The sequence below is a fragment of the Pristiophorus japonicus genome, chromosome 1 (assembly GCF_044704955.1).
Source record: "Pristiophorus japonicus isolate sPriJap1 chromosome 1, sPriJap1.hap1, whole genome shotgun sequence".
NCBI classification, from domain to species: Eukaryota; Metazoa; Chordata; class Chondrichthyes; family Pristiophoridae; genus Pristiophorus; species Pristiophorus japonicus.
The window spans coordinates 429,467,445-429,495,362 of NC_091977.1; the positions used below are offsets into that span (position 1 = coordinate 429,467,445).

Consider the following 27,918-nt stretch of genomic DNA (forward strand, 5'->3'; position numbering starts at 1 on the left):
CCTTTCATAAATCCATGCTGACTTGGTCCGATCCTGTCACCGCTTTCCAAATGGGCTGCTATTTCGTCCTTCATGATCGATTCCAACATTTTCCCCACTACTGATGTCAAGCTAACCGGTCTATAATTACCCGTTTTCTCTCTCCCTCCTTTTTAAAAAAGTGGTGTTACATTTGCTACCCTCCAGTCCAATGGAACTTTCTTCCCAAATTGAGCACGCTGTTAGAGCCGCTACACGTGCTCCTACACAAAGGTTGCGATTGGGTCTGGGGGGACAGCCAGGAAAGAGCTTTTGATCGAGCATGCAATTTGTTATGCTCCAACAAACTGTTAACGTTTATGACCCGTGTAAGAAACTTGTTCTAATGTGCGATGCGTCGTCGGGTGTGTGTTGCAGCATGTGAATGTCAATGGTCAGTTACAGCCGGTAGCTTATGCCTCTAGAAGTCTGTCCCAGGCAGAAAGGAGCTACGGGATGGTAGAAAAGGAAGCGCTAGCATGTGTATATGCAGTAAAAAAAATGCACCAGTACCTGTTTGGCAGGAAATTTGAGCTGGAGACAGATCACAAACCCCTAACGTCCCTTTTGGCCGACAACAAAGCTATAAATGCCAATGCATCGGCCCGCATACAGAGGTGGGCACTAAAGTTAGCCGCCTATGACTACACATTTCGGCACAGACCGGGCACTGGAAACTGCGCCGATGCACTCAGCAGGCTCCCACTAGCCACCACTGAGGGGGCAACTGAGCATGATGCTGAGATGGTCATGGCCGATGAAGCTTTCGAAAGCGAAGGCTCACCTGTGACAGCCCGTCAGATTAAAGTCTGGACAAATAAAGACCCACTACTGTCTTTAGTTAAGAAATGTGTCCTGAATGGGGACTGGGCAGCCACGTACGGGGCATGCCCTGAGGAATTTAAACCGTTTCATCGGCGCAAGAATGAACTCTCGATTCAGGCCGATTGCCTACTGTGGGGAAACCGAGTAGTCATGCCCCAGAGGGGCAGACAGGTGTTTATCAGAGAACTTCACAATGAGCACCCGGGCATTGTTATGATGAAGGCAATTGCCAGGTCACACGTTTGGTGGCCAGGGATAGATGCAGACCTGGAACTTTGTGTTCGTAGGTGCAACACGTGTGCTCAGCTGGGAAACGCACCCACGGAACTGCCCCTTAACCCCTGGTCCTGGCTCGCCAAGCCATGGTCACGCATCCATGTGGACTTGGCAGGTCCTTTCATGGGAAAAATGTTTTTGGTTGTCGTAGACGTCTACTCCAAATGGATTCAGTGTGCCATTTTAAATTCAAGCACATCCTCTGCCATGGTAGAAAGTCTACGGGCAATGTTCGCCGCCCATGGTCTACCGGATGTCTTGGTCAGCGACAATAGCCCGTGCTTCACAAGCACTGAATTCCAGGACTTCATGGCAGGCAATGGAATCAACCATGTCAGAACGGCACCATTCAAGCAGGCCTCAAACGGCCAGGCGGAACCAGCAGTGCTGATAATCAAACAGGGGATGCTCAGAATCCAAGGGGATTCCCTACAAAGCCGCTTATCACGCCTCCTGTTGGCCAATAGACCACACTCGCTCACAGGGGTTCCACCCGCAGAGCTGCTAATGAAAAGGACGCTCAAAACCAGGTTATCCCGTATACACTCTATTATGAAAGAAATTGTTGAGAGCAGGCGTCAGTCACAATGTGACTACCATGACAGGAATGCGAGGGCGCGATGTATTGATGTCAATGACCCTGTTTTTGTCCTTAATTACGCTGCAGGGCCCAAATGGCTTGTAGGCACTGTGATTGCCAAAGAGGGCAATAGGGTTTTGGTTGTTAAACTTACCAATGGACAAATCTGCCACAAACAACCCCATAGAAGAAGCAGAGGAAGAACACGACATAGAGTTTACTCCACCACAGGTGACCGAACACCGGAACCAAGTGGAGGAGAGCCCAGTCACTGTGGGCAGTCCAGACAGGCCTGAGGCACCGCAAACAGCAGACACTCAGGACAGCGCCCAACAACCGGAGCCCCAACTCAGGCGCTCTACAAGGGAGTGTAAACCACCAGAGAGACTTAACCTGTGATCCCAATAAGACTTTGGGGGGGAGGTGATGTCATGTATTCAACTATCATTGTAACCGATGTATCAGCTGACCTAAGTTGTACACCTTGAGAACATTGACCACAAGGGGGTGAACTTGTGGGAGACACTCCTAACCTGGACTTTCAGGTATAAAAGGGGAAGCTCCACCCACCTTCATCACTTGAGGTCTTGTTAACAAAGGTAACTGGTCACAGAGTGACCTTCCCTCAAGTATGGGCCTCATGTGCATTTATACTGTATAGTAAGGACATATCAGTAAGCGGTCGGGGGATGATCGTGAGCTGGGACCAGCTCAGGAGGGTGGGTCAGCGAGTCGGAGGGGCAGGGGTGAGTCAGGTGAGGATCGGGAGCTGGAGGAGTGGGGGGTGGGAGATAGGGGCGCGGTTAGGGAACGATCGGTGGCTGGAGGAGTGAGGCGGGGTGGGGAAGGCCTCGTGCAGGGATCGGAGACTGGGAGAGGCATGGAATTGGAGGTCTCATGGTGGAGTCTCCGATCGCGGGGGCTGGGTTAGGCGGGAACGGTGAATCCAGGAGGTAAGTGTAAAGGCACCTTGCATTATCCAGCGGGATCATGCGGCCTGTAAAACCTGATCAGCCAGAATTAAGTTCAAAATGAAGGTTAAAGCAGAAGCTTAAATGGACGATCCACCTCCTGGGGGCGGGTTGACCAGCTGCCCCGTACAGCCTCTGTTAAAACCGGAAGTGGTAGGGTTGGAGGTGGGTTCTCGTCGGAATTCAGGTTTCTAACACTTTAACATCCCACACGACCTCAACCCACCCGTTTTTTTTAGGTTAAAATTCCCCACCATGGTTCTTTGATCAAGTGCAGAATTACAACATATCCCATTGGACAAATGGTGATTTAACAAAAAATGTCACTGAAACCTGCAATCAGGAATTCCTTTACACTGAGGCTGCTCTTGATTCTTTCTCATAACATTAGCATGTTTTGAAAAGTGCAATTATGTAAGGAGTTAAATATTGCTGTCAAGAAAATCAAGGTAGATTGAATGGTTTAGCACACATGGCTGATTCTTTTTATTGCACAGACAGCTCAAAAGAGGCTGTATTAAGTTTTAACCTCATTTCTTTTGACACTTATTTTTTCTTTCCCAAAGCATTCATTAGCCTAAGAGGAAAACGTTAATGAGGTTGCAGAAAGCAGCCAGAAAATTCTGAACATTTTAAGTTAAATAAATCATGACAAGTCCTCAGGGCATCATATACTTTATATGGAAATTTTCTAATCAATCTGCCATTGTAGTGGTTATCACAGTCCCAACAACTCAATTACTATTGTCAGCAATAGTAAATATAGTACAGATTAATGTTTTGCCTATAAACAGATAAATTAATTAATATATCATATAAAAATAATATCTACACTTTTATTTTAATGAAAAACATTCAATATGATACTTTTTGCTTACCAGAATTTATGCAACAAACAGAGGTGTGGAGGCAGGACACAGTGTGCTTGCAACAGACAGAAAGCATCAGAATGATCCATCAACTCACCTACTCCTTTATATCGAGCAGTTTGGATCTCTCCTATTTTTACCAATATTAATTTGATTTCTTTCTCTATTCTGACAGTATGCAAATCATGATCGTATGTGTAAGGATCTTTACAGACAGTAGTAGTGCGACATTTAGTGTCCAGTGTGAGAGCTTCAAAATGTGCTGTGATCATGAAACTCCCCGTGAACATATAATTTAAATATATTTGGAATTCATGGATTTTGGCAACTCAAAGATAATGCCCAGCCTTACAAAAACTAATTTCTATAGCCACAGATGTCCTGAGTGTATGAAATGTATAGAATGATAAAGGAGACAAATAAAACTTGTAGAAAGATCGATTATTTATATTTACTACTTTGAAAAATCAGAGCATTGCAAATTTCTTTACCTCGATAACCTGATAGTACATCCCCCAATAATTGATCACCAATTTTTAAACATGTAGTACCCTAACTTCACAACATAAGTATAATATTTTTTTTACAGATAGTTGTCATGTAAAAATAAACGTGCCGTGTGAAACATTCATTCAAATAAGCAAGTCTGAGTGTCAGTATAAATACACTGTTAAGTAATGCTTATCCAACTATATGCTCCACTTATAAAACTGCACAATATTAAAATGTATTGTGACTGCAGTTGAACTAGTTAAAAATATAAACTGAGCCAGAGCACTGTAAGCAAATTTGGAATCATTGCAGATGCATTAATAGGCTTTCTCTGTACTTTTGTGACATATATTGTATTATTTTCTCTTACTGACCATGTTTCCTTTATGTCCTTATTGTGAAGTATTCTCTAAGAATTATTAAAATAGGACAGTGTGACAATGTTTCTATCCTTCTATGATTTTAAATATATCTTTTTTCCCTCTCTGTTTTTGCTGACAGGGTAGATTTGGATAAATAGGTACCCATATAACAGCTCTGGTTAGTCTTTAGTCTAAATATTTAATCTATGTTCCATAATCTGTTTAATAACTACATAGGTGAGATGAAATGAAGATTGGGAGTTAACCACTTCAGTCTACTATGTGGAGCAATTGATAATTTAAACTCCATTGTGTTCCTTGTTACACAATTGACAATTTTCAGCAACATGATAAATAGATCAATAAATATCTACATAAAGCATGTGTGATGAAGAGGAACAATAACTTGAATTTACAAAGTACTTTTAACAGAGAAAAACACAAGAAGCATAAGGAAAAAATGGATGCTGAGCTAAAGGAGGAAATATTAGGAGATAGAACATAGGAAATTGGAGCAGGTGTAGGCCATTTGGCCCCTTGAGCCTGCTCTGCCATTCAATAATATCATGGCTGATCTGATCTTGGCCTCAACTCCACTTCCCTTCCCACTCCTCATAGCCTTTGACCCCTTATCATTCAAAACTCTGTCTATCTCCACCTTAAATATATTCAATGACCCAGCCTCCACAGTTTTCTGGGATAGAGAATTCCAAAGATTTACGACCCTCTGAGAGAAGAAAGTCCTCCTCATTTCCATTTTAAATGGGCAACCCCTTATACTGAAACTATGCCCCTAGTCCTAGATTCCCCAATGACGGGAAACATCCTCTCTGTATCTATCCTGTCAAGCCCCCTCAGAATCTTATACGTTTCAATAAGATCACCTCTCATTCTTCTAACCTTCAATGAGTAGAGGCCCAACCTGCTCAACCTTTTTTCATAAGACAACTGCCTCATCTCAGGAATCGTCCTCGTGAACCTTCTCTGAACTGCCTCCAAAGCAAGTATATCCCTCCTTAAATAAGGAGACCAAAACTGTACACAGTACTCCAGGTGTGGTCTCATCAACACCCTACTTTTATACTCCATCCCTCTTGCAATAAAGGCCAACATTCCATTTGCCTTCCTAATTACCTGCTGTACCTGCAGGCTGACCTTTTGTGTTTCATGTACAAGGATCCCCAGATCCCTCTGCACCTCAGCATTTTGTAATCGTTCCTCATTTAAATAATAATTTGCTTTTTTATTTTTCTTACCTTAACCTCACACTTTCCCACATTATACTCCATCTGCCAATTTTTTGCCCACTCACTTAGCCTATCTATGGGCCCAATTTTGGCCATGACTTGCATCAATTTTTTTGGAGTAAGTTGTTTTTTCTGTTGTCAGTTAAAAAATGCCGTTTTCCCCCAAAATTTGTTCCAGAGTAAGTCAGTTAGGTACGATTTTTTTTTTGTTCAGTTTTTTTTTCAAAAGGGGGCATTCCCAGACACTTACGCCAGTTTTAGCCATTGAGACCAGCAAAAACTTACTCCAAATCGACTTAGGTCAGCGTATGTGGCCAGCTCTGAAAAACATTGTGGGCAGTTAAGAAATCGGCGCAGGTAAGTAAGGACCTGCACCCAAGCACCAAGCATTCCAAATAAAAGTTAAAATAACTAAATAAAAACAAAGAGCTCAGGTAAACAATTGATTGACAATTAAATATTTTAAGTAAATCCTACCTTGGGCCCGGGGAGGAAGCGGGCCGGACTGTACCGGAGGCCATTCGGCGTGGGATAGGGGCGGCCGGCAAAGACTCATCGGGAGGCTGGGAGGGAGAGGAATGGCAGGGCTCCATGGCATTGGGGTGGGGGCAGAGGGAGGAGGGAGGGAGGGAGGGAGAGGAAAGACAGGGCTCCACAGCATCGGGGGTGGGTTGGGGAGCAGGGGGGGAGGGAGGGAGGGAGGGAGAGGAATGACAGAGCTCCACAGCATCGGGGGGGGGGGGGGAGGGAGAGAAATGGCAGAGCTCCACAGCATCGGGGGAGGGGTGGGGGGGAGGAGGGAGGGAGGGAGAGGAAAGACAGGGCTCCACAGCATCGGGGGTGGGGTGGGGAGCATGGGGGGAGGGAGGGAGGGAGAGGAATGGCAGAGCTCCACAGCATTGAGGGGGGGGGAGGGAGGGAGGGAGAGGAAAGACAGGGCTCCACGGCATTGGGAGCGGGGGAGGGAGGGAGAGGAAAGAGAGAGCTCCACAGCATCGGGGGGAGGGGGGGGTGGGGAGCAGGGGGGGAGGAAGGGAGGGAGGGAGAGGAAAGGCAGGGCTCCACGGCATTGGGAGTGGGGGAGGGAGGGAGAGGAATGGCAGGGCTCCACAGCATCGGGGTGGGGGCATGGGGAGGAGGGGGAGAGGGAGGGAGAGGAAAGGCTGGGCTCCACGGCATCGGGAGTGGGGGGGAAGGGAGGGAGAGGAAAGGCTGGGCTTGATGGCATCTCGGGTAGGGTTCTGACAGCCTGGGCTGCACACAGACGCGGGCAACCATTCGGCCATGGCTAGGGGCGGCGAACATCTGGTCCTGCTGACAGCTTGCAGGACACGCTGGGAGGGCGAGGAGCACGTGCGCAGACTTCACTGCCGGCAGTGTTTTCAGCGCAGTGTTGTAGCTCTGCCCCCCCCACTCCATCATGGACGCCGCGCCAGAGGGGCCAGGATACTAAGAACATTTTTTGGCGCCCTTTCCAGCGCACAAGGTCGGCGCATAAAGGGTCAGTGTGCCAAAAAAACGGGTTGGCCAAAATTGGGCCCTATATCCCTTTGTGTCCTTCACACAACGTGATTTCCCACCTATCTTTGTATCCTCAGCAAATTTGGCTATATTACACTCGATCCCTTCATCCAAGTCATTAATATAGGTTGAAAGTAGTTGAGTCCCTAGCACTAATCCCTGTGGCACCCCGCTAGTTACAGTTTGTCAACTTGAAAATGACCCGTTTATCCCGACTTTGTTTTCTGTTAGTTAGCCAATGCTCGATCCATGCAATTATATTACCCCAACCCCGTGCGCTGTTATCTTGTGCAGTAACCTTTCATGTAGCACCTTATCGAATGTCTTCTGGAAATCCAAATACACAACACCTACTGGTTCCCCTTTATCCATCCTGCTTGTTATATCCTCAAAGAACTGCAGCAAATTTGTCAAACATAATTTCCCTTTCATAAAACCATGCTGACTCTGCTTGACTATATTATAATTTTGTAAATATCCTGCTACTACTTCCTTAATAATGGACTCCAGCATTCTCCCAATGACAGATATTAGGCAAACTGGTATATAGTTTCCTGTTTCCTGTCTCCCTTCTTTCTTAAATAGGGGCGTCACATTTGCGGTTTTCCAATCCACTAGGACCTCTCCAGAATCCTGGGAATTTTGGTAGATTACAACCAATGCATCCACTATCTCTCCAGCCACTTCTGTTAAGACCCTAAGATGCAGGCCATCGGGTCCAGGTGACTTGTCCATCTCTAGTTCAATTATTTTACTGAGTACTTTTTCTCTAGTAATAATGATTGATGTGACTAAAAACTTGGTTGAAGAGGTGGGCTTTCAGGAGGGTGTTAAAGGAGGAGAGGGAGGTGAAGAGGTGTTGGAGTTTCTGGAGGAAAATCCGGAGCATAGTACCTATGCAGCTGAAAAGAATGAACGCCAATGGTAGGGTGAAGGGCGAGGAGATGTACAAGAAGCTGGATTGAGAGGAAGGGAGTGTGGGGGGAGTTATAATGCTGGATTAGGTTAAAAGTAGGGAGCGAAGAGGCCATGGAGGAATTTAAATGTGAGGGCAACAATTTAAAATTTCAAGTGCGGCTGTAAAAGGGACATAGCGACAAGTAAACTAGATCAAATATTGGATTATTTGGGTAGCGGTCTATGGAGTTCAATCTCTAATGTCATTAGATAAATTAGGCAAAGTGATCTGAAACTTTATTTACTTAAATTTAACTAACTAAAAGGTAGCATATAGGTGGCAGGGTGACAAAGCACACTGGAGTACAATGCACTGAGCCACAAAATTGATCTGCACAAATTGTTCATTGTGGTAAAGGGCTCAAATACCAGGAGATACATATTGAACATTAGGAAGTGAGGATTATAAAGGAAAGTTACTACAAGACTACATTCATGCTAAATAGCAAAAGCAGCATGCTATAGACAGAGCTAAGCAATCCCACAAATAATGGATCAGATAAAAGCTCTAATGTCCTGTGACATCCAGTCGTGAAAGATGGTGGACAATTAAACAACTAACGGGAGGAGGAGGAGGTTCCATGAACATCCCCATCCTGAACGATGGCGTTGTGAGTGCAAAAGACAAGGTTGAAGTATTCGCAACCATCTTCAGCCAAAAGTGCCGAGTGGATGATCCATCTCAGCCTCCTCCCGAGGCTCCACAATCACAAATGCTAGTGTAGGTAGGTGGGATCTGTACAAGTCGGACAGGTTACACCTCAACAGAGACGGGACCAATGTTCTCGCAGGTGGTTTTGATAGTGCGGTTGGGAGGGCTTTAAACTAGCTTGGCAGGGGGATGGAACCCAGGAGAGTGCTCTGAGCTAGTTAGAGTGGGTGAGAGCTCAGATGAACAGAACCCCAAGAAAGGATGCAAAAGGCAGGAGGCAACAGAGCAGAGTAGCACTGGGATAAGTGTAAACTACAAGGTGATAGGAAGGGACAATATGTATGAATATAAAGGGGCTGCAGGAGAGGTCAAAACTAAAAATCATGGTTTAAAAACGAGTATTAAAACACTTTACCTAAACGCACGCAGCATTCGAAACAAAGTAAATGAGTTGACGGCACAAATCATTACAAATGGGTATGATTTGGTGGCCATTACAGAAACGTGGTTGCAGGGTGGCCAAGACTGGGAATTAAACATACATGGGTATCTGACAATTCGGAAAGATAGACAAGAAGGGAAAGGAGGTGGGGTAGCTCTGTTCATAAAGGATGATATCAGGGCAGTTGTGAGAGACGATATTAGCTCTAAAGAACAAAATGTTGAATCATTGTGGGTGGAGATTAGAGATAGTAAGGGGAAAAAGTCACTGATGGGCGGAGTTTATAGGCCCCCAAATAATAACTTCACGGTAGGGCGGACAATAATCAAGGGAATAATGGAGGCATGTGAAAAAGGAATGGTAGTAAGCATGGGGGATTTTAACCTACATATTGATTGGTCAAATCAAATCGCACGGGGTAGCCTTGAGGAGGAATGCATAGAATGCATACGGGATTGTTTCTTAGAACAGTATGTTACAGCACCTACAAGGGAGCAAGCTATCTTAGATCTGGTCCTGTGTAATGAGACAGGAATAATAAATGATCTCCTGGTAAAAGATCCTCTCGGAATGAGTGATCATAGTATGGTTGAATTTGTAATACAGATTGAGGGTGAGGAAGTAGTGTCTCAAACGAGTGTACTATGCTTAAACAAAGGGGACTAAAGTGGGATGAGGGCAGAGTTGGCTAAAGTAGACTGGAAACACAGACTAAACGGTGGCACAATTGAGGAACAGTTGAGGACTTTTAAGGAGCTCTTTCATAGTGCTCAACAAAGATATATTCCAGTGAAAAAGAAGGGCAGTAAGAGAAGGGATAAGCAGCCATGGATAACCAAGGGAATAAAGGAGAGTATCAAATTAAAAACCAATGCGTATAAAGTGGCCAAGGTTAGTGGGAAACTAGAAGATTGGAAAAATTTTAAACGACAGCAAAGAATGACGAAGAAAGCAATAAAGAAAGGAAAGATAGATTACGAAAGTAAACTTGCACAAAACATAAAAACAGATAGTAAAAGCTTTTACCGATATATAAAACGGAAAAGAGTGACTAAAGTAAATGTTGGTCCCTTAGAAGATGAGAAGGGGGATTTAATAATGGGAAATGTGGAAATGGCTGAGACCTTAAATAATTATTTTGCTTCGGTCTTCACAGTGGAAGACACAAAAACCATGCCAAAAATTGCTGGTCACGGGAATGTGGGTAGGGAGGACCTTGAGATAATCACTATCACTAGGGGGGTAGTGCTGGACAGGCTAATGGGACTCAAGGTAGACAAGTCCCCTGGTCCTGATGAAATGCATCCCAGGTTATTAAAAGAGATGGCGGAAGTTATAGCAGATGCATGCGTTATAATCTACCAAAATTCTCTGGACTCTGGGGAGGTACCATCAGATTGGAAAGCAGTTAATGTAACGCCTCTGTTTAAAAAAGGGGGCAGACAAAAGGCAGGTAACTATAGGCCGGTTAGTTTAACATCTGTAGTGGGGAAAATGCTTGAAGCTATCATTAAGGAAGAAATAGCGGACATCTAGACAGGAAAAGTACAATCAAGCAGACGCAACATGGATTCATGAAGGGGAAATCATGTTTAACTAATTTACTGGAATTCTTTGAGGATATAACGAGCATGGTGGACAGAGGTGTACCGATGGATGTGGTGTATTTAGATTTCCAAAAGGCATTCGATAAGGTGCCACACAAAAGGTTACTGCAGAAGATAAAGGTACGTGGAGTCAGAGGAAATGTATTAGCATGGATAGAGAATTGGCTAACTAACAGAAAGCAGAGAGTCGGGATAAATGGGTCATTTTCAGGTTGGAAATCGGTGGTTAGTGGTGTGCCACAGAGATCGGTGCTGGGACCACAACTGTTTACAATATACATAGATGACCTGGAAGAGGGGACAGAGTGTAGTGTAACAAAATTTGCAGATGACACAAAGATTAGTGGGAAAGTGGGTTGGGTTGAGGACGCAGAGAGGCTGCAAAGAGATTTAGATGGGTTAAGCGAATGGGCTAAGGTTTGGGAGATGGAATACAATATCGGAAAATGTGAGGTCATTTACCTTGGAAAAAAAAACAGTAAAAGGGAATATTATTTGAATGGGGAGAAATTACAACATGCTGCGGTGCAGAGGGACCTGGGGGTCCTTGTGCATGAAACTCTTTTGGTCCTTGTGCATGAAACTCAAAAAGTTAGTTTGCAGGTGCAGCAGGTAATCAGGAAGGCGAATGAAATGTTGGCCTTCATTGCAAGAGGGATGGAGTACAAAAGCAGGGAGGTCCTGCTGCAACTGTACAGGGTATTGGTGAGATGGCACCTGGAGTACTGCATGCAGTTTTGGTCACCTTACTTAAGGAAGGATATACTAGCTTTGGAGGGGGTACAGAGACGATTCACTCGGCTGATTCCGGAGATGAGGGGGTTACCTTATGATGATAGATTGAGTAGACTGGGTCTTTACTCGTTGGAGTTCAGAAGGATGAGGGGTGATCTTATCGAAACATTTAAAATAAGAAAGGGATAGACAAGATAGAGGCAGAGAGGTTGTTTCCACTGGTCAGGAAGACTAGAACTCGGGGGCACAGCCTCAAAATACGGGGGAGCCAATTTAAAACCGAGTTGAGAAGGAATTTCTTCCCCCAGAGGGTTGTGAATCTGTGGAATTCGCTGCCCAGGGAAGCAGTTGAGGCTAGATCATTGAATGTATTCAAATCACAGATAGATAGATTTTTAACCAATAAGGGAATTGAGGGTTATGGGGAGCGGGCGGGTAAGTGGAGTTGAGTCCACGGCCAGATCAGCCATGATCTTGTTGAATGGCGGAGCAGGCTCGAGGGGCTAGATGGCCTACTCCTGTTCCTAATTCTTATGTTCTTTGTTCTTGAGCCCATTCGATTCATTTCACGTGATATCAAAAATGGCTGAGCGCACTGGATACGGCAAAGGCTATGGGCCACAACAGCATTACGACTGTAGTGCTGAAGACTTGTGCTCCAGAACTAGCCAAGCTGTTCCAGTATAGATATAACACTGGCATCTACCCAACAAAGTGGAAAATTGCCCAGGTATGTCCAGTCCACAAAAGGCAGGACAAATCCAATCTGGCCAATTACCGCCCCATCAGTATACTCTCAATCATCAGCAAAGTGATGGAAGGTGTCGTCGACAGTGTTATCAAGCGGCACTTACTCACCAGTAATCTGCTCACTGATGCTCAGTTTTGGATTTGCCAGGACCGCTCGGCTTCAGACCTCATTACAGTCATGGTCCAAACATGCACAAAGAGCTGAATTCCAGAGGTGAGGTCAGAGTGATTGTCCTTGACATCGAGGCAGTATTTGAGAGTGTGGCAGCAAGAAGCCCAAGAAAAATTTAACTCAATGGGCATCAGGGGAAAACTCTCCATTGGCTGGAGTTATATCTAGTACATAAGAAGATGGTTGAGTTTTTTGAGGCCAATCATCTCAGCCCCAGCACACTGTTGCATGAGTTCCTCAAGGCACTGTCCTTGGCCCAACCATCTTCAGCTGCTTCATCAATGATCTTCCCTCCATCATAAGTTCAGAAGTGGGGATTGTTATATATGTAAACTGGTATATACCTTGTACAGCCACCAGAGGACTCATCCCCTGGAGTCCCAAGGGATCTCACAATCCCTTGGGAGCACAGGTACTTAAGGAGGCCTCACAGGCTGGAGAGGGACTCTGGAGACCGACAATAAAAGACTAAGGTCACACTTTACTTTGAGTTCACAGTATCCAGACAGACTCTTTATTCATACATAACAACTGGCGACGAGATACAGATGACGAACCCAACGATGCAGAGAACAGTGGGAATCCTGGAGAAATTCTCGGAGGGAGATGATTGGGAAACCTTCGTGGAGCGACTCGACCAATACTTCGTCGCCAACGAGCTGGAAGGAGAAGCGAACGCTGCTAAACGATTCTCCTCACGTTTGCGGGGCACCAACGTATGGCCTCATGAAAAATCTGCTTGCTCCAGCGAAACCCACAGAGAAATCGTACACTGATTTGTACACACTGGTCCGGGAGCATCTGAACCTGAAGGAAAGCGTTCTGATGGCGAGGTACCGGTTCTACACCTATAAAACGTCTGAAGGCCAGGAAGTGGCGAGTTATGTCGCCGAGCTAAGACACCTTGCAGGACATTGAGAATTTGAAGGACATTTGGAGCACATGCTCAGAGACTTTTTCGTACTTGGCATTGGCCATGAAGTGACACTTTGCAAACTTTTGACTGTAGAGACCCCAACCTTGAGTAAGGCCATAGCGATAGCCCAGGCATTCATTGCCACCAGTGACAATACTAAGCAAATCTCTCAGCACACGAGTGCTGCTACAAGTACTGTGAACAAAGTGATGTTTTCAAATTGCAACGTACAGGGCAGGTCACACATGCCTGCAGCTGCACGTCCGCAGATGTCTCAGAGTCCACCATCAAGGGTGATGAATGCAAGGCCATTAACACCTTGTTGGCGCTGCGGGGGTGATCATCGTTTCCATTCATGCCGCTTCAAAGGGTACGTTTGTAAGGGCTGTGGAACAATGGGACACCTCCAACATATGTGCAGGCTAGCGGCAAACCCTGTTAATCCTGCAAACCACTATGTTGCAGAGGAGGACAGATCCACGGCGGATCACGACAAACCAGAGCCTCACACTGAGGAGGCAGAGGTATATGCTGTGCACACATTTACCACAACGTGTACCCCGATAATACCGAAGGTTGAATTAAATGGACTCCCGGCGTCAATGGAGCTGGACACGGGTGCGAGCCAGTCCATTATGAGCAAAAAGACTTTCGATAAATATTCGATAAAGGCCAGTCTTGACTCCCATTCGCACTAAACTGAGAACTTATACAAAGGAACCGATTCCCGGAATCGGCAGTGCTACTGTAAAGGTCTCCTATGATGGAGCGGTGCACAAGCTACCACTCTGGGTGGTACTGGGCGATCGTACCACACTGCTCAGCAGGAGCTGGCTTGGAAAGATACGCTGGAACTGGGATGATGTCCGAGCGCTCTCGTCCGCTGATGACACTTCGTGTGCCCAGGTCTTAAACAAGTTCCCTTCGCTGTTTGAACCAGGCATCGGGAAGTTCCAAGGAGCAAAAGTGCAGATCCACCTAATTCTGGGGGTGCGACCCATCCATCACAATGTGAGAGCAGTACCGTACATGATGAGAGAAAGGGTGGAAATCGAGCTAGATCGGCTGCAAAGAGAGGGCACAATTTTGCCGATCGAATTCAACGAGTGGGCCAGTCCGATTGTTCCAGTCCTCAAGGGAGACGGCACCGTCAGAATCTGTGGTGATTACAAAGTAACTATCAAACGTTTCTCCCTGCAGGATCAATACCCACTACCAAAGGCTGACGACATTTTTGCTACGGTGGCGGAAGGAAAGACGTTCACGAAGCTGGACTTGACCTCGGCCTATATGACACAGGAGCTGGAGGAATCATCGAAGGATCTCACCTGCATCAACACGCACAAAGGTCTCTTCATTTATAACAGATGTCCGTTTGGAATTCGATCAGCCGCAGCGATATTCCAGAGAAACATGGAAAGCTTACTGAAGTCGGTCCCGCGCATGGTGCTCTTCCAGGACAACATCTTGGTTACAGGTCAGGACACAGTCGAGCATCTGCAGAACCTGGAGAAGGTTCTTAGTCAACTCAACCGTGTGGGGCTCAGGTTGAAACACTCGAAGTGTGTTGTCCTGGCACTTGAAGTGGAGTTCCTGGGGAGAAGAATCGCGGTGGACGGCATCAGGCCCACTGATTCGAAGACGGAGGCAATCGAGAACCCACCGAGGCCACAGAATGTGACGGAGCTGTGGTCATTTCAAGGGCTCCTGAACTACTTTGGTAACTGCTTACCGGGTCTCAGCATACTGTTAGAACCACTGCACGCCTTACTGCGTAAAGGAGACGAATGGGTATGGGGAAAAATGCCTTTGTAAAAGCTAGAAAATTGTTATGCTCAAACAAATTGCTTGTGTTGCATGATCCACGTAAGCGTTTGGTACTAGCATGTGATGCGTCGTCGTACGGCGTCGGGTGTGTATTGCAACACGCTAATGATTTTGGGAAATTGCAACAGGTTGCTTATGCATCCAGAAGTCTGTCTAAAGCTGAGAGGGCCTATAGCATAATTGAAAAAGAAGCGTTAGCATGTGTCTATGGGGTAAAGAAAATGCATCAATATCTGTTTGGGCTGAAATTTGAATTGGAAACTGACCATAAGCCCCTGTTTTCCGAGAGTAAGGGGATAAATACGAATGCATCGGCCCGCATCCAGAGATGGACGCTCATGTTGTCCGCATACAACTACGCCATCCGCCACAGGCCAGGCACAGAAAACTGTGCTGATGCTCTCAGTAGGCTGCCGTTGCCCACCACGGGGGTGGAAATGGCGCAGCCCGCAGATTTAGTCATGGTTATGGAAGCATTCGAGAGTGAGCAATCACCTGTCACAGCCCGACAGATTAGAACCTGGACAAGCCAGGACCCCTTACTGTCCCTTGTAAAAAATTGTGTGCTTCACGGGAGCTGATCCAGTGTCCCAGTGGAAATGCAGGAAGAGATAAAGCCGTACCAGCGGCGCAAAGGTTGAAATGTCTATACAAGCAGACTGCCTTCTGTGGGGCAATCGGGTAGTCGTCCCCAAGAAGGGCAGAAACACTTTCATCAGTAACCTCCACAGTACCCACCGAGGCATCGTAATGATGAAAGCAATAGCCAGATCCCACGTGTGGTGGCCCGGTATCGATGCGGACTTAGAGTCCTGCGTGCACAGATGTAACACATGCTCACAGTTAAGCAATGCACCCAGGGAGGCGCCACTAAGTTTATGGTCTTGGCCCTCCAAACCGTGGTTAAGGGTTCATGTCGACTATGCAGGCCCGTTTTTGGGTAAAATGTTCCTTGTGGTTGTAGATGTGTACTCCAAATGGATTGAATGTGAGATAATGTCGGCAAGCACGTCCACTGCCACCACTGAAAGCCTGCAGGCCATGTTTGCCATGCACGGACTACCTGATGTCCTTGTGAGTGACAACGGGCCATGTTTTACCAGTGCCGAGTTCAAAGAGTTCATGACCCGCAACGGGATTAAACATGTTACATCTGCCCCGTTCAAACCAGCAAACCAATGGTCAGGCAGAGAGAGCAGTGCAAACCATCAAGCAGGGTTTGAAGAAGATAACTGAAGGCTGACTGCAGATTCGCCTATCCCGAGTCCTGCTTAGCTACCATTCACTGGGATTCTACCTGCTGAACTGCTCATCAAAAGCGCACTTAAGACAAGGCTCTCGTTAGTTCACCCTGATCTACATGAACAGGTAGAGAGCAGGCGGCTTCAACAAAGTGCATATCATGATAGCGCAAATGTGTCACGCGAAATTGAAATCAATGATCCTGTATTTGTATTGAATTATGGACAAAGTCCCAAGTGGCTGCCCGGCACCATTGTGACCACAGAGGGGAGCAGGGTGCTTCGGCTCAAACTTTCTAATGGACTCATTCACTGGAAACACTTGGACCAAATGAAACTCAGATTCATGGACTATTCTGAGCAACCCACTTTGGACCCTACCTTCTTTGACCCCCCAACATACACACCAGTGGCAACCGACACCGCGGTTGGCCACGAAGCAGAACCCATCACCCGCAGCAGCCCAGCAGGACTCACCACACCAGGCAGCCTAGCAAGGCCAGCTGCACAGCAGCCCAGCAAAGGCCAAACAAATGATTCACCAAAACCAGCATTTGCACCGAGACGATCAACCAGAGAAAGAAAGGTCCCAGATTGACTCACCTTGTAAATAGTTACACTGTTGGCTTTGGGGGGGGTGGGGGGAGTGTTGTTATATATGTAAACTTGTATATGCCTTGTACAGCCAACAGAGGGCTCATCCCCTGGAGTCCCAAGGGATCCCACAATCCCTTGGGAGCACCTGTACTTAGGGAGGCCTCACAGGCTGGAGAGGCACTCTGGAGACCTGCAATAAAAGACTAAGGTCACATTTTACCTTGAGCTCACAGTATCCAGTCAGACTCTTTATTCATACATAACAGGGATGTTCGCTGATAATTTCAGTTTTCAGTTCCATTCACGAATCCTCAGATAATGAAGCAGTCCATGCCCACACGCATCTAGGCTTAGGCTAAAAAGTGGCAAGTAACATTCGCACCACACAAAAGCTAGCCAATGACCATCTTCATCAAGAAAGAGTCTAACCACCTCCCCTTGACATTCAATGGCATTACCATCATCTTCAACATCATGGGGGTCACGACTGACCAGCAACTTAACTGGACCAGCCACATAAATATTGTGGCTACAAGAGCAGGTCAGAGGTTGGGTATTCTGACTTCCTTCCTGAATCCCCAAAGCATTTCCACCAACTACAAGGCACAAATCATAAATGTGATAGAATACTCTCCACTTGCCTCAATGATTGCAGCTCCAACAGCACTCAAGAAGCTCAACACCACCCAGGACAAAGCAGCCTGCTTGAATGGCACCCCATCCACCACATTAAACATTCACTCCCTCCACCACCGGTGAAACCTGGCTGCAATGTGTACCACCTACAAGATACATTGCAGCAACTCGCCAAGGCTTCATCGACAGCACCTCCCAAACTTCCCACCTAGAAGGACAAGGGCAGAGGGTGCATGGGAACACCAGCACCTCCAAGTTCCCCTCCAAATCACACATCATCGTTGCTTGGAAATATATCACCGTTCCTTCACTGGTGCTGGGTCAAAATCTTGGCATCTCCACCTAGCAGCTCTGTGGGAGCACCTTCAACACACGGATTGCAGTGATTCAAGGCGGCAGCTCACCACCCCCTTCTCAAGGGCAATTAGGAATGGGCAATAAATGCTGGGCTTGCCAGTGATGCCCACATCCTGTGAATGAATAAATTAAAAAAAATATACTGATGGCTTAAATGATATGGGAATGCCATTGAAATGAATAGTACAAATGGATTCAGGAGACGCAAAAGTTGTGTTTCTGTTGAGAGAAGGGATTAAGAAAAATGGCAAAAAGACAGATATATTGGGTTGAGGACTACGAAAAGGTGAATTGGAACGAATGGGCTTTTCCTGTTACAAAAAATTCTAAATTGATTAAAGTACATGATCTTGTGTCTATGACTTCCCACTGTACTTTCCTAATCTCACAAATGCTTTAGAATGATTTGCAGACTAGATGACAGGGAGAGAGAAATTTTAAAAAAGAATAAAGGCACCTTCGATCAGACAGAGTACCTTTAGCATTAGGACGGCTCTGGAAGTACCTTTAGTAGTGGAATGGTGTATAGCACAAGAACGACTAAAGAACTATAATGTTACTGCAAAAATATTAAGACAGTTTAACAGCTTCTATAATTAGCAAGGAAAAGTTGCAAAGTATTCTGAGTTTGTAAATTGTCATGTCAAATTGAAAGTTTCAATGGAAAAGTTTTAGAATTTGCTTCAGTGAAGTTTAATTACTTATAACATTGATAATGTTAAATTACTTTGTAATGTTATATTAATTTGTAACAGTAAACTACACGTCCTTGCACCTTTGATGTGCTGAAGCATCACGTTAAATCGGGCCATATTAATATATTCGATCGAACATACTTTTTGAGTGAGCTTAGAACTTGCAAATGTAAACTTGTTTGCTACTAAGTTACTTCATGACAACAATTTTGTTGTGCAATTCTTGCTATTATTTCTGCTACTGTTTTACCAAAAATCCTCAATTCTACCTGAATAAACTGATTAGTCTTTTATGCTACTCGTTGATAACAACATAACATTTGCAAAATGTAAATTAAATGCACCATTTTAATTAGTTGTTAAAGTAACATACTTTCAACTCAAGTATGCTTACTACAAAGAGAATTGGTCAGCAAGGCTTATTAGAAAGAGAATTGAATATTATGTCCCTTAGATAAATATTCTAACATTTTACTTTATTCTTACCTTTCAAAGATGTATAAAACAGATTGACTTACCTCTTGTTCGGGCTGGGGCTTCCTGAGGTTATTATTGAATGGGAGAACATTGTGTCATTCATGTTAGGAGGAGGTCTTGAAGGCCTAAGAAGGCACAGAAACCACAGTTTATAATTATGTTTTAGCTATAGCTTATTATACATTTCCAATGCTTACTTCTTCAATGACACTGTTACAAAGTACAATCTTCTGCAAGGCAAAATAAAAGTTAACCCATAACTAAGCAGTTTAATATAATAATTTCCTACTCTAAGTCTGAAAACTTAGTAAAATGCTTAAGATGTTCCAAAGGATTTCACCTTAAAGTATGCTTTGAAGGACTGAATAATGTTTTGACAAAAAAACTCTGCCCTTGAAATTATTCTGTGCAAATATTGGTGAATGAGAACCTAATATTCAGATGGAATTCAATCGTCTGCTATTTTAAGTGGCTTAATATCTCCATTAAAATAATGGACAAAGGAACTTCACTCGCGTTCACACGCTATTATTTGCAGTTCTTTCAAAAGGCTGTATAGAATCATAGAATGATGATGATGATCATCATCATCATAGCCAATCCCTCGGAATCGAGGAAGACTTGCTTCCACTCCTGAAGTGAGTTATTTGGTGGGTGAACAGTCCAATACGAGAGCCACAAACTCTGTCACAGGTGGGACAGACATTTGCCGAGGGAAGGGGTGGGTGGGGCTGGTTTGCCGCACGCTCCTTCCGCTGCCTGCACTTGACCTCTTCACGCTCTCGGCGTTGAGATTCGAAGAGCTCAACGCCCTCCCAGATGCACTTTCTCCACCGAGGGCAGTCTTCAGCCAGGGACTCCCAGGTGTCACCAGGGAGGCTTTGAGGGTGTCCTTGTAACGTTTCTGCTGCCCACCTTTGGCTCATTTGCCATGAAGGAGCTCCACATAGAGCATTTGCTCAGGGAGTCTCGTGTCTGGCATGCGAATCATATGGCCTGCCCAGCGAAGCTGATCGAGTGTAGTCAGTGCTTCAATGTTGGGGATGTTAGCCTGGATGAGGACACTAATGTTGGTGCACCTGTCCTCCCAGGGGATTTGCAGGATCTTGCGGCGACATCGTTGGTGATATATCTCCAGCGACTTGAGGTGTCTTCTGTACATCGGCCATGCCTCTGATCCATATAGGAGGGTGGGTATTACGACAGCCTCGTAGACCATGAGCTTGCTGGTAGATTTGAGGGCCTGGTCTTCGAACACTCTTTTCCTCAGGCGGCCGAAGGCTGCACTGGTGCACTGGAGGCGGTGTTGAATCTCCACACCAACGTCTGCTTTTGTTGACAAGAGGCTCCCGAGGTATGGGAAATGGACCATGCTGTCGAGGGCCGCGCCGTGAATCTTGATGACTGGGGGGGCAGTGCTGTGCGGCGAGGACAGGCTGGTGGAGGACCTTTGTCTTACGGATGTTAAGCGTAAGGCCCATGCTTTCATATACCTTGGTGACTACATCGACTATATCCTGGAGCTCAGCCTCAGAATGTGCACAGATGCAGGCGTCGTCCCAGTACAATAGCTCAACAACAGAGGTTGGGGTGATCGTGGACCTGGCCTGGAGGTGGCGTAGGCTAAACAGCTTCCCACTGGTTCTGTAATAAAATGATACAGCACAGAGGAAGGCCATTCGGCCAATCGTGCCTGTGCTGGCTCTTTGAAAGAGTGACCCAATTAGACCCACACCACTGCCCTTTCCCCATAGCCCTGCAAGTATTTTCCTCTTCGAGTAGTTATCCAATTGTATTTTAAAAGTTAATATTGAATCTGCTTCCACCACCATTTCAGGCAGTGCATTCCAGATCATAACAATTCGCTGTGTAAAATAAATTCTCATCTTGCCTCTGGTTCTTTTGCAATCACCTTAAATCTGTGTCCTCTGGTAGCTGACCCTTCCGCCGCTTGAAACAGCTTCTCCTTATTTACTCGATCAAAACCTTTCCTGATTTTGAACACCTCTATTAAATCTCCTCCCAACCTTCTCTGCTCTGAGGGGAATGAGCCCAGCTTCTCCAGTCTCTCCACATAACTAGTCCCGCATTCGGGTCAATCTCCTCTGCACCCTCTCTCAGGCCTTGACATCCTTCCGAATTTTGATTCCCATAGCAGTCCAACTGGATCGCTAAATTTATTCCTTGAACACCTCTCGTTCTCCAGGTTTTGTTTCCTTCATTTTATTGGTGCTCATTATGACTTCCACTGGTAGCAATTAATGGCAACAGCAGCTTCTGCCTCAACCACTACACTATCAGGATATGGGCTCAAGTTTCCCCAATTATCTGCGCCGTTTTTTTGACGTGCACCGTTTTTTTTTAGTAAATTAAAGTTTCAAAGTTTCCGCAAAGTTTCTGCGCTAGCATAGAAACATAGAAAATAGGTGCAGGAGCAGTCCTTTTGGCCGTTCGAGCCTGCACCACCATTCAATAAGATCATGGCTGATCATTTACCTCAGTACCCCTTTCCTGCTTTCTCTCCATACCCGTTGATCCCTTTAGCCGTAAGGGCCATATCTAACTCCCTCTTGAATATATCCAATGAACTGGCATCAACAACTCTCTGCGGTAGAGAATTCCACAGGTTAACAACTCTCTGAGTCAAGAAGTTTCTCCTCATCTCAGTCCTAAATGGCTTACCCCTTATCCTTAGAATGTGTCGCCTGGTTCTGGACTTCCCCAGCATTGGGAACATTCTTCCTGCATCTAACCTGTCCAGTCCCATCAGAATTTTATATGTTTCTATGAGATCACCTCTCATCCTTCTAAACTCCAGTGAATACAGGCCCAGTCGATCCAGTCTCTCCTCATATGTCAGTCCTGCCATCCCGGAAATCAGTCTGGTGAACCTTCGCTGTACTCCCTCAATAGCAAGAACGTCCTTCCTCAGATTAGGCGACCAAAACTGAACACAGTATTCAAAGTGAGGCCTCACTAAGGCTCTGTACAACTGCAGTAAGACCTCCCTGCCCCTGTACTCAAATCTCCTTGCTATGTAGGCCAACATACCATTTGCCTTCTTCATCGCCTGCTGTACCTGCATGCCAACTTTCAATGACTGATGTACCATGACACCCAGGTCACGTTCCACCTCTCCTTTTCCTAATCTGCCGCCATTCAGATAATACTCTGCCTTCGTGTTTTGCCACCAAAATGGATAACCTCATATTTATCCACATTATACTGCATCTGCCATGCATTTGCCCACTCACCTAACCTGTCCAAGTTACCCTGCAGCCTCTTAGCGTCCTCCTCATAGCTCACACTGCCACCCAGCTTAGTGTCATCTGCAAACTTGGAGATATTACACTCAATTCCTTCATCTAAATCATTAATGTATATTATAAATAGCTGGGGTCCCAGCACTGAGCCCTGTGGCACTCCACTAGTCACTGCCTGCCATTCTGAAAAGGACCCGTTTATCCCGACTCTCTGCTTCCTGTCTGCCAACCAGTTCTCTATCCATGTCAGTAGATTACCCCCAATACCATGTGCTTTAATTTTGCACACTAATCTCATGTGGGACCTTGTCAAAAGCCTTTTGAAAGTCCAAATACACCACATCCACTGGTTCTCCCTTGTCCACTCTACGAGTTACATCCTCAAAAAATTCTAGAAGATTTGTCAAGCATCATTTCCCTTTCATAAATCCATGCTGACTTGGACCGACCGCTTTCCAAATGCGCTGCTATTTCATCTTTACTAATTGATTCCAACATTTTCCCCACTACTGATGTCAGGCTAACCGGTCTATAATTATCCGTTTTCTCTCTCCCTCCTTTTTTAAAAAGTGGCATTACATTAGCTACCCTCCAGTCCATAGGAACTGATCCAGAGTCGATAGACTGTTGGAAAATGATCACCAATGCATCCACTATTTCTCGGGTCACTTCCTTAAGTACTCGGGGATGCAGACTATCAGGCCCCGGGGATTTATCAGCATCAATCCGATCAATTTACGGAAAATAATTTCCCACCGAATACGGATTTCCTTCAGTTCCTCCTTCTCACTAGACCCTCGATCCCCTAGTATTTCCGGAAGGTTATTTGTGTCTTCCTTCGTGAAGACAGAACCAAAGTAGTTGTTCAATTGGTCTGCCATTTCTTTGTTCCCCATTATAAATTCACCTGAATCTGACTGCAAGGGACCTACATCATTCACTTAGGTAGGATATTTTTAGGCTACGATTTTTTTACCTTATTGAGGGCGTAACCTACTACCCCCGCCAATTCTGGCCATTTAAGCAAGTTTGGCCAGCTCCGATTGACTCCAATTTTTCTTAGGACGGCGTATGTGACCGCTATGGAATAACCTTCTGGGCAGTTAACAAAATCGGCGCAGGTAAGAGAATCAGTGCAGCAGATGCAGTTCCACGGCCCGAACAGCAGCAGCAGAGAGGGAGTGGCGGTGGTTGGGGGGGGGCGGGGGGAGAGGAGAGGAGAGGAGAGGGCTGGGGAGGCCTTTTGGCCAGGGCTACCAGTGTCTTTCGGCCAGGGTTAGGAGTGGCACTGGGAGAGGATGCGGTGGGGTGGAGGGGTGGGGGGGGCGGCGGGGGGAAGGGGCGGATAGCCTTTTGGCATAAGCGCTTTAATAATTTCATGTTGGTTAGCTGCTGCAATGTGCAAGGTGCTTGTGCAGGTTGCTGTGAGCTGGCTAGAATGTGTTGTATGTTTCACTTCCCAGCCTCAGCCCGCAGTGTGTCCCTTGTTACCCTGGCAACCTGATCTTTTTGGCGCAGATCTTAGGCTCCAACCCCAAAGCTTAAGGACAGGCTAAGCGGCGCCAAAATCAACAATTCAAACGAGGAAAGCTAGATGATTTTTTTTGGAGTAGTGGGCCCCCAAAAAACGGGCATAACTCTTCAAGTGCGCCAAAAAACAGCATTAGGGAAAATTGAGCCCATAACTTCCATCAGATGTTACCCAGAGTGTGGGCAAGTACATTCCAATGTTCACATAGTTTATTATTCCTGCATTAAAGGGCCCAAATTTCCACACGATAAAAAACGGGCGCCCCTCCGAGCTGGGCGCCCGTTTTTCGTGCCTAAAATGGAGCCGGAAAAAAAACTCGCGATTCTCGAGAGCCCTGCAGCTCCTTGTCTGTTTGGCGCGGCGCCCATGGGGGCGGAGCCTACCACTCGCGCCGATTTTGTAAGTGGGAGGGGGCGGGTACTATTTAAATTAGTTTTTTTCCTGCCAGCAACCCTGCGCGTTGGAGCGTTCGAGCACGCGCAGTGTGAAGGAAACATTGGCACTCGGCCATTTTTGTAGTTCTTTGTAGCTGTTTAATTTTTGAACATTTTTAAATAAAAGCACATTGCCATCAGCACATCAGCACTGAGGCTTCCTGCAGCCTTCTCATTGTCTCCTTCCCGCCCACCATCTGGAATGGCTTCCTCCCCCCCCCCCCCTGCTGCGTTCGGTCGATCGGGTCCGCACTCCCTCCCTCCCGCCGTCTGGAACGTCTTCCTCCCCCGCCCCCCCCGCTGCGTTCGGGCGGGCGGTCGGTCGGTCGGGCCCGCACTCCCTCCCTCCCTCCCGCCGTCTGGAACGTCTTCCTCCCCCGCCCCCCCCGCTGCGTTCGGGCGGGCGGTCGGTCGGTCGGGCCCGCACTCCCTCCCTCCCTCCCGCCGTCTGGAACGTCTTCTTCCCCCCCCCCCCTGCTGCGTTCGGGCGGGCGGTCGGTCGGTCGGGCCCGCACTCCCTCCCTCCCTCCCGCCGTCTGGAACGTCTTCTTCCCCCCCCCCCCCTGCTGCGTTCGGGCGGGCGGGCCCGCACTCCCTCCCGCCGTCTGGAACGGCTTCCTCCTCCCCCCCTGCCGTCGGGAACAAACAAACGAACTTGTGAGGCTGGCTGAAGCACTTTCACACAGGTAGGAAGATGGTTTATTTAATCTTTTCTTCGCTTATAAATGTTTATTCAGGTTGGATTTATTTGTATAATATTTGTATAAGTATAAATAAGGATTTATTGTAGAATTTAATGACTTCCCTTCCCCTCCTCCCCCCCCACCTCGTTCTGTATTTGTAACCTGCGCCTGATTTTTTAATGTGTAGAACAGGTTTTTTCAGTTCTACAAAAATCTTCACTTGCTCCATTCTAAGTTAGTTTGGAGTACGTTTTCACTGTGGAAACTTTCAAATCAGGTGTCAGTGGCCGGACACGCCCCCTTTTGAAGAAAATATTCTGTTCCAAAGTAGAACTGTTCTACCTGACTAGAAATGCAGAAAAAAAAATGTGGAGAATTGCGATTTCTAAGATAGTCCGTTCTCCACCAGTTGCTCCTAAAAATCAGGCGCAAATCATGTGGAAACTTGGGCTCAAAGACACAATTACTATAAGTTAGGGCACATTTATATAGCAACTTTGGTATCATTGCAAAGCAGGTTCCAGAGTAGTGTCCTGTGGTGGGAGGAGACAGGCTCATACTTCTTGTTTGGCACCACATGGAGTCCTTTACACTTCCTAAGGATGCACTGAGCTCTCTCTCGAGTGCGGGAATTTAATTTGGAGCATGGCAGTAAAAAGGAGGAACCAATACTGCAGCTGCTGGTCTGCAATTTTTATGCCCCTCAAGTTATTCAGCAGTAATGCCAAACTAATATAATTGGCGGGGGTGGGGGGGATGCGTTTGAGTTTGGACATTGACTCAGATGGGCGTTATACATCTCTTCCGATTTTGATTTCCATTAACCTCAATTCTAACCTTTAAATTTAAACAGTAAATGTTTTTGACGACCCACTGTCCAATTTTTCCAGTATGTTACTTTACCCGAAATTGAGATTTGACCAAAAAAAAATGAAACTTAAAAACATTTAACCAATAAAGTGTAACAAAATTCCAGTTTCAATAACAATTGGTTGAAAATTTTCAAGAAGGCAGAACTCCTTTTTACTGAACTGCTTTTGCTGCCTTCAGCGTTTTGTGAACTTGAATCCCAAACCCCCCTGCTCTTCCACACAACGAACCTACTTCAATTCAGAGCAGCATTACTGCTGTTATATTTTTTTACCAAAATGCATGCCCAACACTTAGTATATCAGAAGTTGTTTGAAGGACTGTGTGTTACTGACTGTTTTATATTTTTCATTGCATAGAATGATTCTATGTTAATCGATTTGAATTAAAAACAAATTACTGTGAATTCGTAAGAGAAGGCAGTCTTTTTAAAAACCACTTACATCTGTATTATCTTGTCAACGCTGATAATGTCGTGCGAATATTGCTTAACACATACATGTGCATTGAAGATAAAACAGATGTTCTTAATAAGACTACACAAACCAATACTATGGAAATTGAATTCTTCCCATCTTAGTATGCTTAAATTACAGATCTATTGAATCATTCTTCACATTCTTACAGTACTCCAGGTGTTTGCTTATCAAAGCCCTATACAATCGCAGCAAGACTTTTATACTCGAATCCCCCTTGCAATAAAGACTAACATAACATTTCCCTTCCTAATTGCTTGCTGTACCTGCATGTTAACTTTCTGTGCTTCATGTACAAGGATCCACAAATCTCTCTGCATACCGACATTTTCTAGTCTCTCAGCTTTTAAAAAATATTCTGCTTTTCCATTCTGCCTACCAAAGTGGATAATTTCACATTTCCTCACATCTGCAACCTTTTTGCCCAATCACTTAACCAGTCTTTATCCCTTTGCAGCCTCTCTATGTCCTCCTCACAGCTTACTTTCCCACCTAGCTTTGTATTGTCAGCAAACTTGGAAACATTAAGAACATAAGAACATAAGAAATAGAAACAGGAGTAGGCCATACGGCTCCTCGAGCCTGCTCCGCCATTCAATAAGATCATGGCCGATCTGATCATGGACTCAGCTCCACTTCCCCGCCCGCTCCCCATAACCCCTTATTCCCTTATCGTTTAAGAAACTGTCGATTTCTGTCTTAAATTTATTCAATGTCCCAGCTTCCACAGCTCTCTGAGGCAGTGAATTCCACAGACATATGGTCGCTTCATCTAAGTCATTGATATAGATCGTAAATAGCTGAGGTCCAAGCACTGATCCTTGTGGCACCCCACTAGTTACAGCCTGCCATCCCAAAAGTGACCTATTTATTCCTACTTTCTGATCTGTCCGCTAACCAATCCTTAATCCTAATCTTGTGTAACAACCTCTTGTTTAGCACCTTATTGAATGCCTTCTGAAAAGCCCCAGGTTTTACATTACAGATTTATGATAATGGAACCTGCAGCTCCAGTTAAGTGGCATAACTAGTACAAATTAAGGTGCTACTTTTTGGATGTCTTGAATCTATAAAAATAGTGACTAATTTGCAACAGATTTTGTAACTTTTTACAAATAATGATGCTCTGTTATATACAAAGGGATAGTTATTGATCCTTCTTATCAATACAAATATTTTGGGGCCGAAATTGTCCCCCTCCTGAAGGCAAGGCCTTTCTGACCGGGGGCAGGCGGATGGGCCGACCCATCATGAATTGTCCCCGGGCCGGGGGCGGCGGAAAGGGGTTTCCACCCCATCCCGTTGGGCACATGCCCACCCCAACCGCTCGGCGGCTCCCTCTTTCTGCCCGCAAGGGAAATTGCCCGGCAGGAGCGGAGCCGGCGCCGATCGGTGCACCCGACAGATTGTTCTGGCGGTAAGCAGCCAGTGGCTGGACG

General features: G+C 45.9%; 1 protein-coding gene across 17 annotated transcripts in view; it reads right to left on the reverse strand.

Moving 5' to 3' along the window:
• dtna (dystrobrevin, alpha) overlaps nt 1-27,918 on the reverse strand; it is a 709,829-nt gene that overhangs the window by 220,299 nt on the left and 461,612 nt on the right. For all 17 annotated transcript variants that reach the window (XM_070892657.1, XM_070892659.1, XM_070892667.1 and 14 more), the window contains one exon: nt 19,264-19,347. In XM_070892657.1, the coding sequence (XP_070748758.1) occupies nt 19,264-19,347 (84 nt within the window). The remainder of the gene's footprint in view (nt 1-19,263; nt 19,348-27,918) is intronic.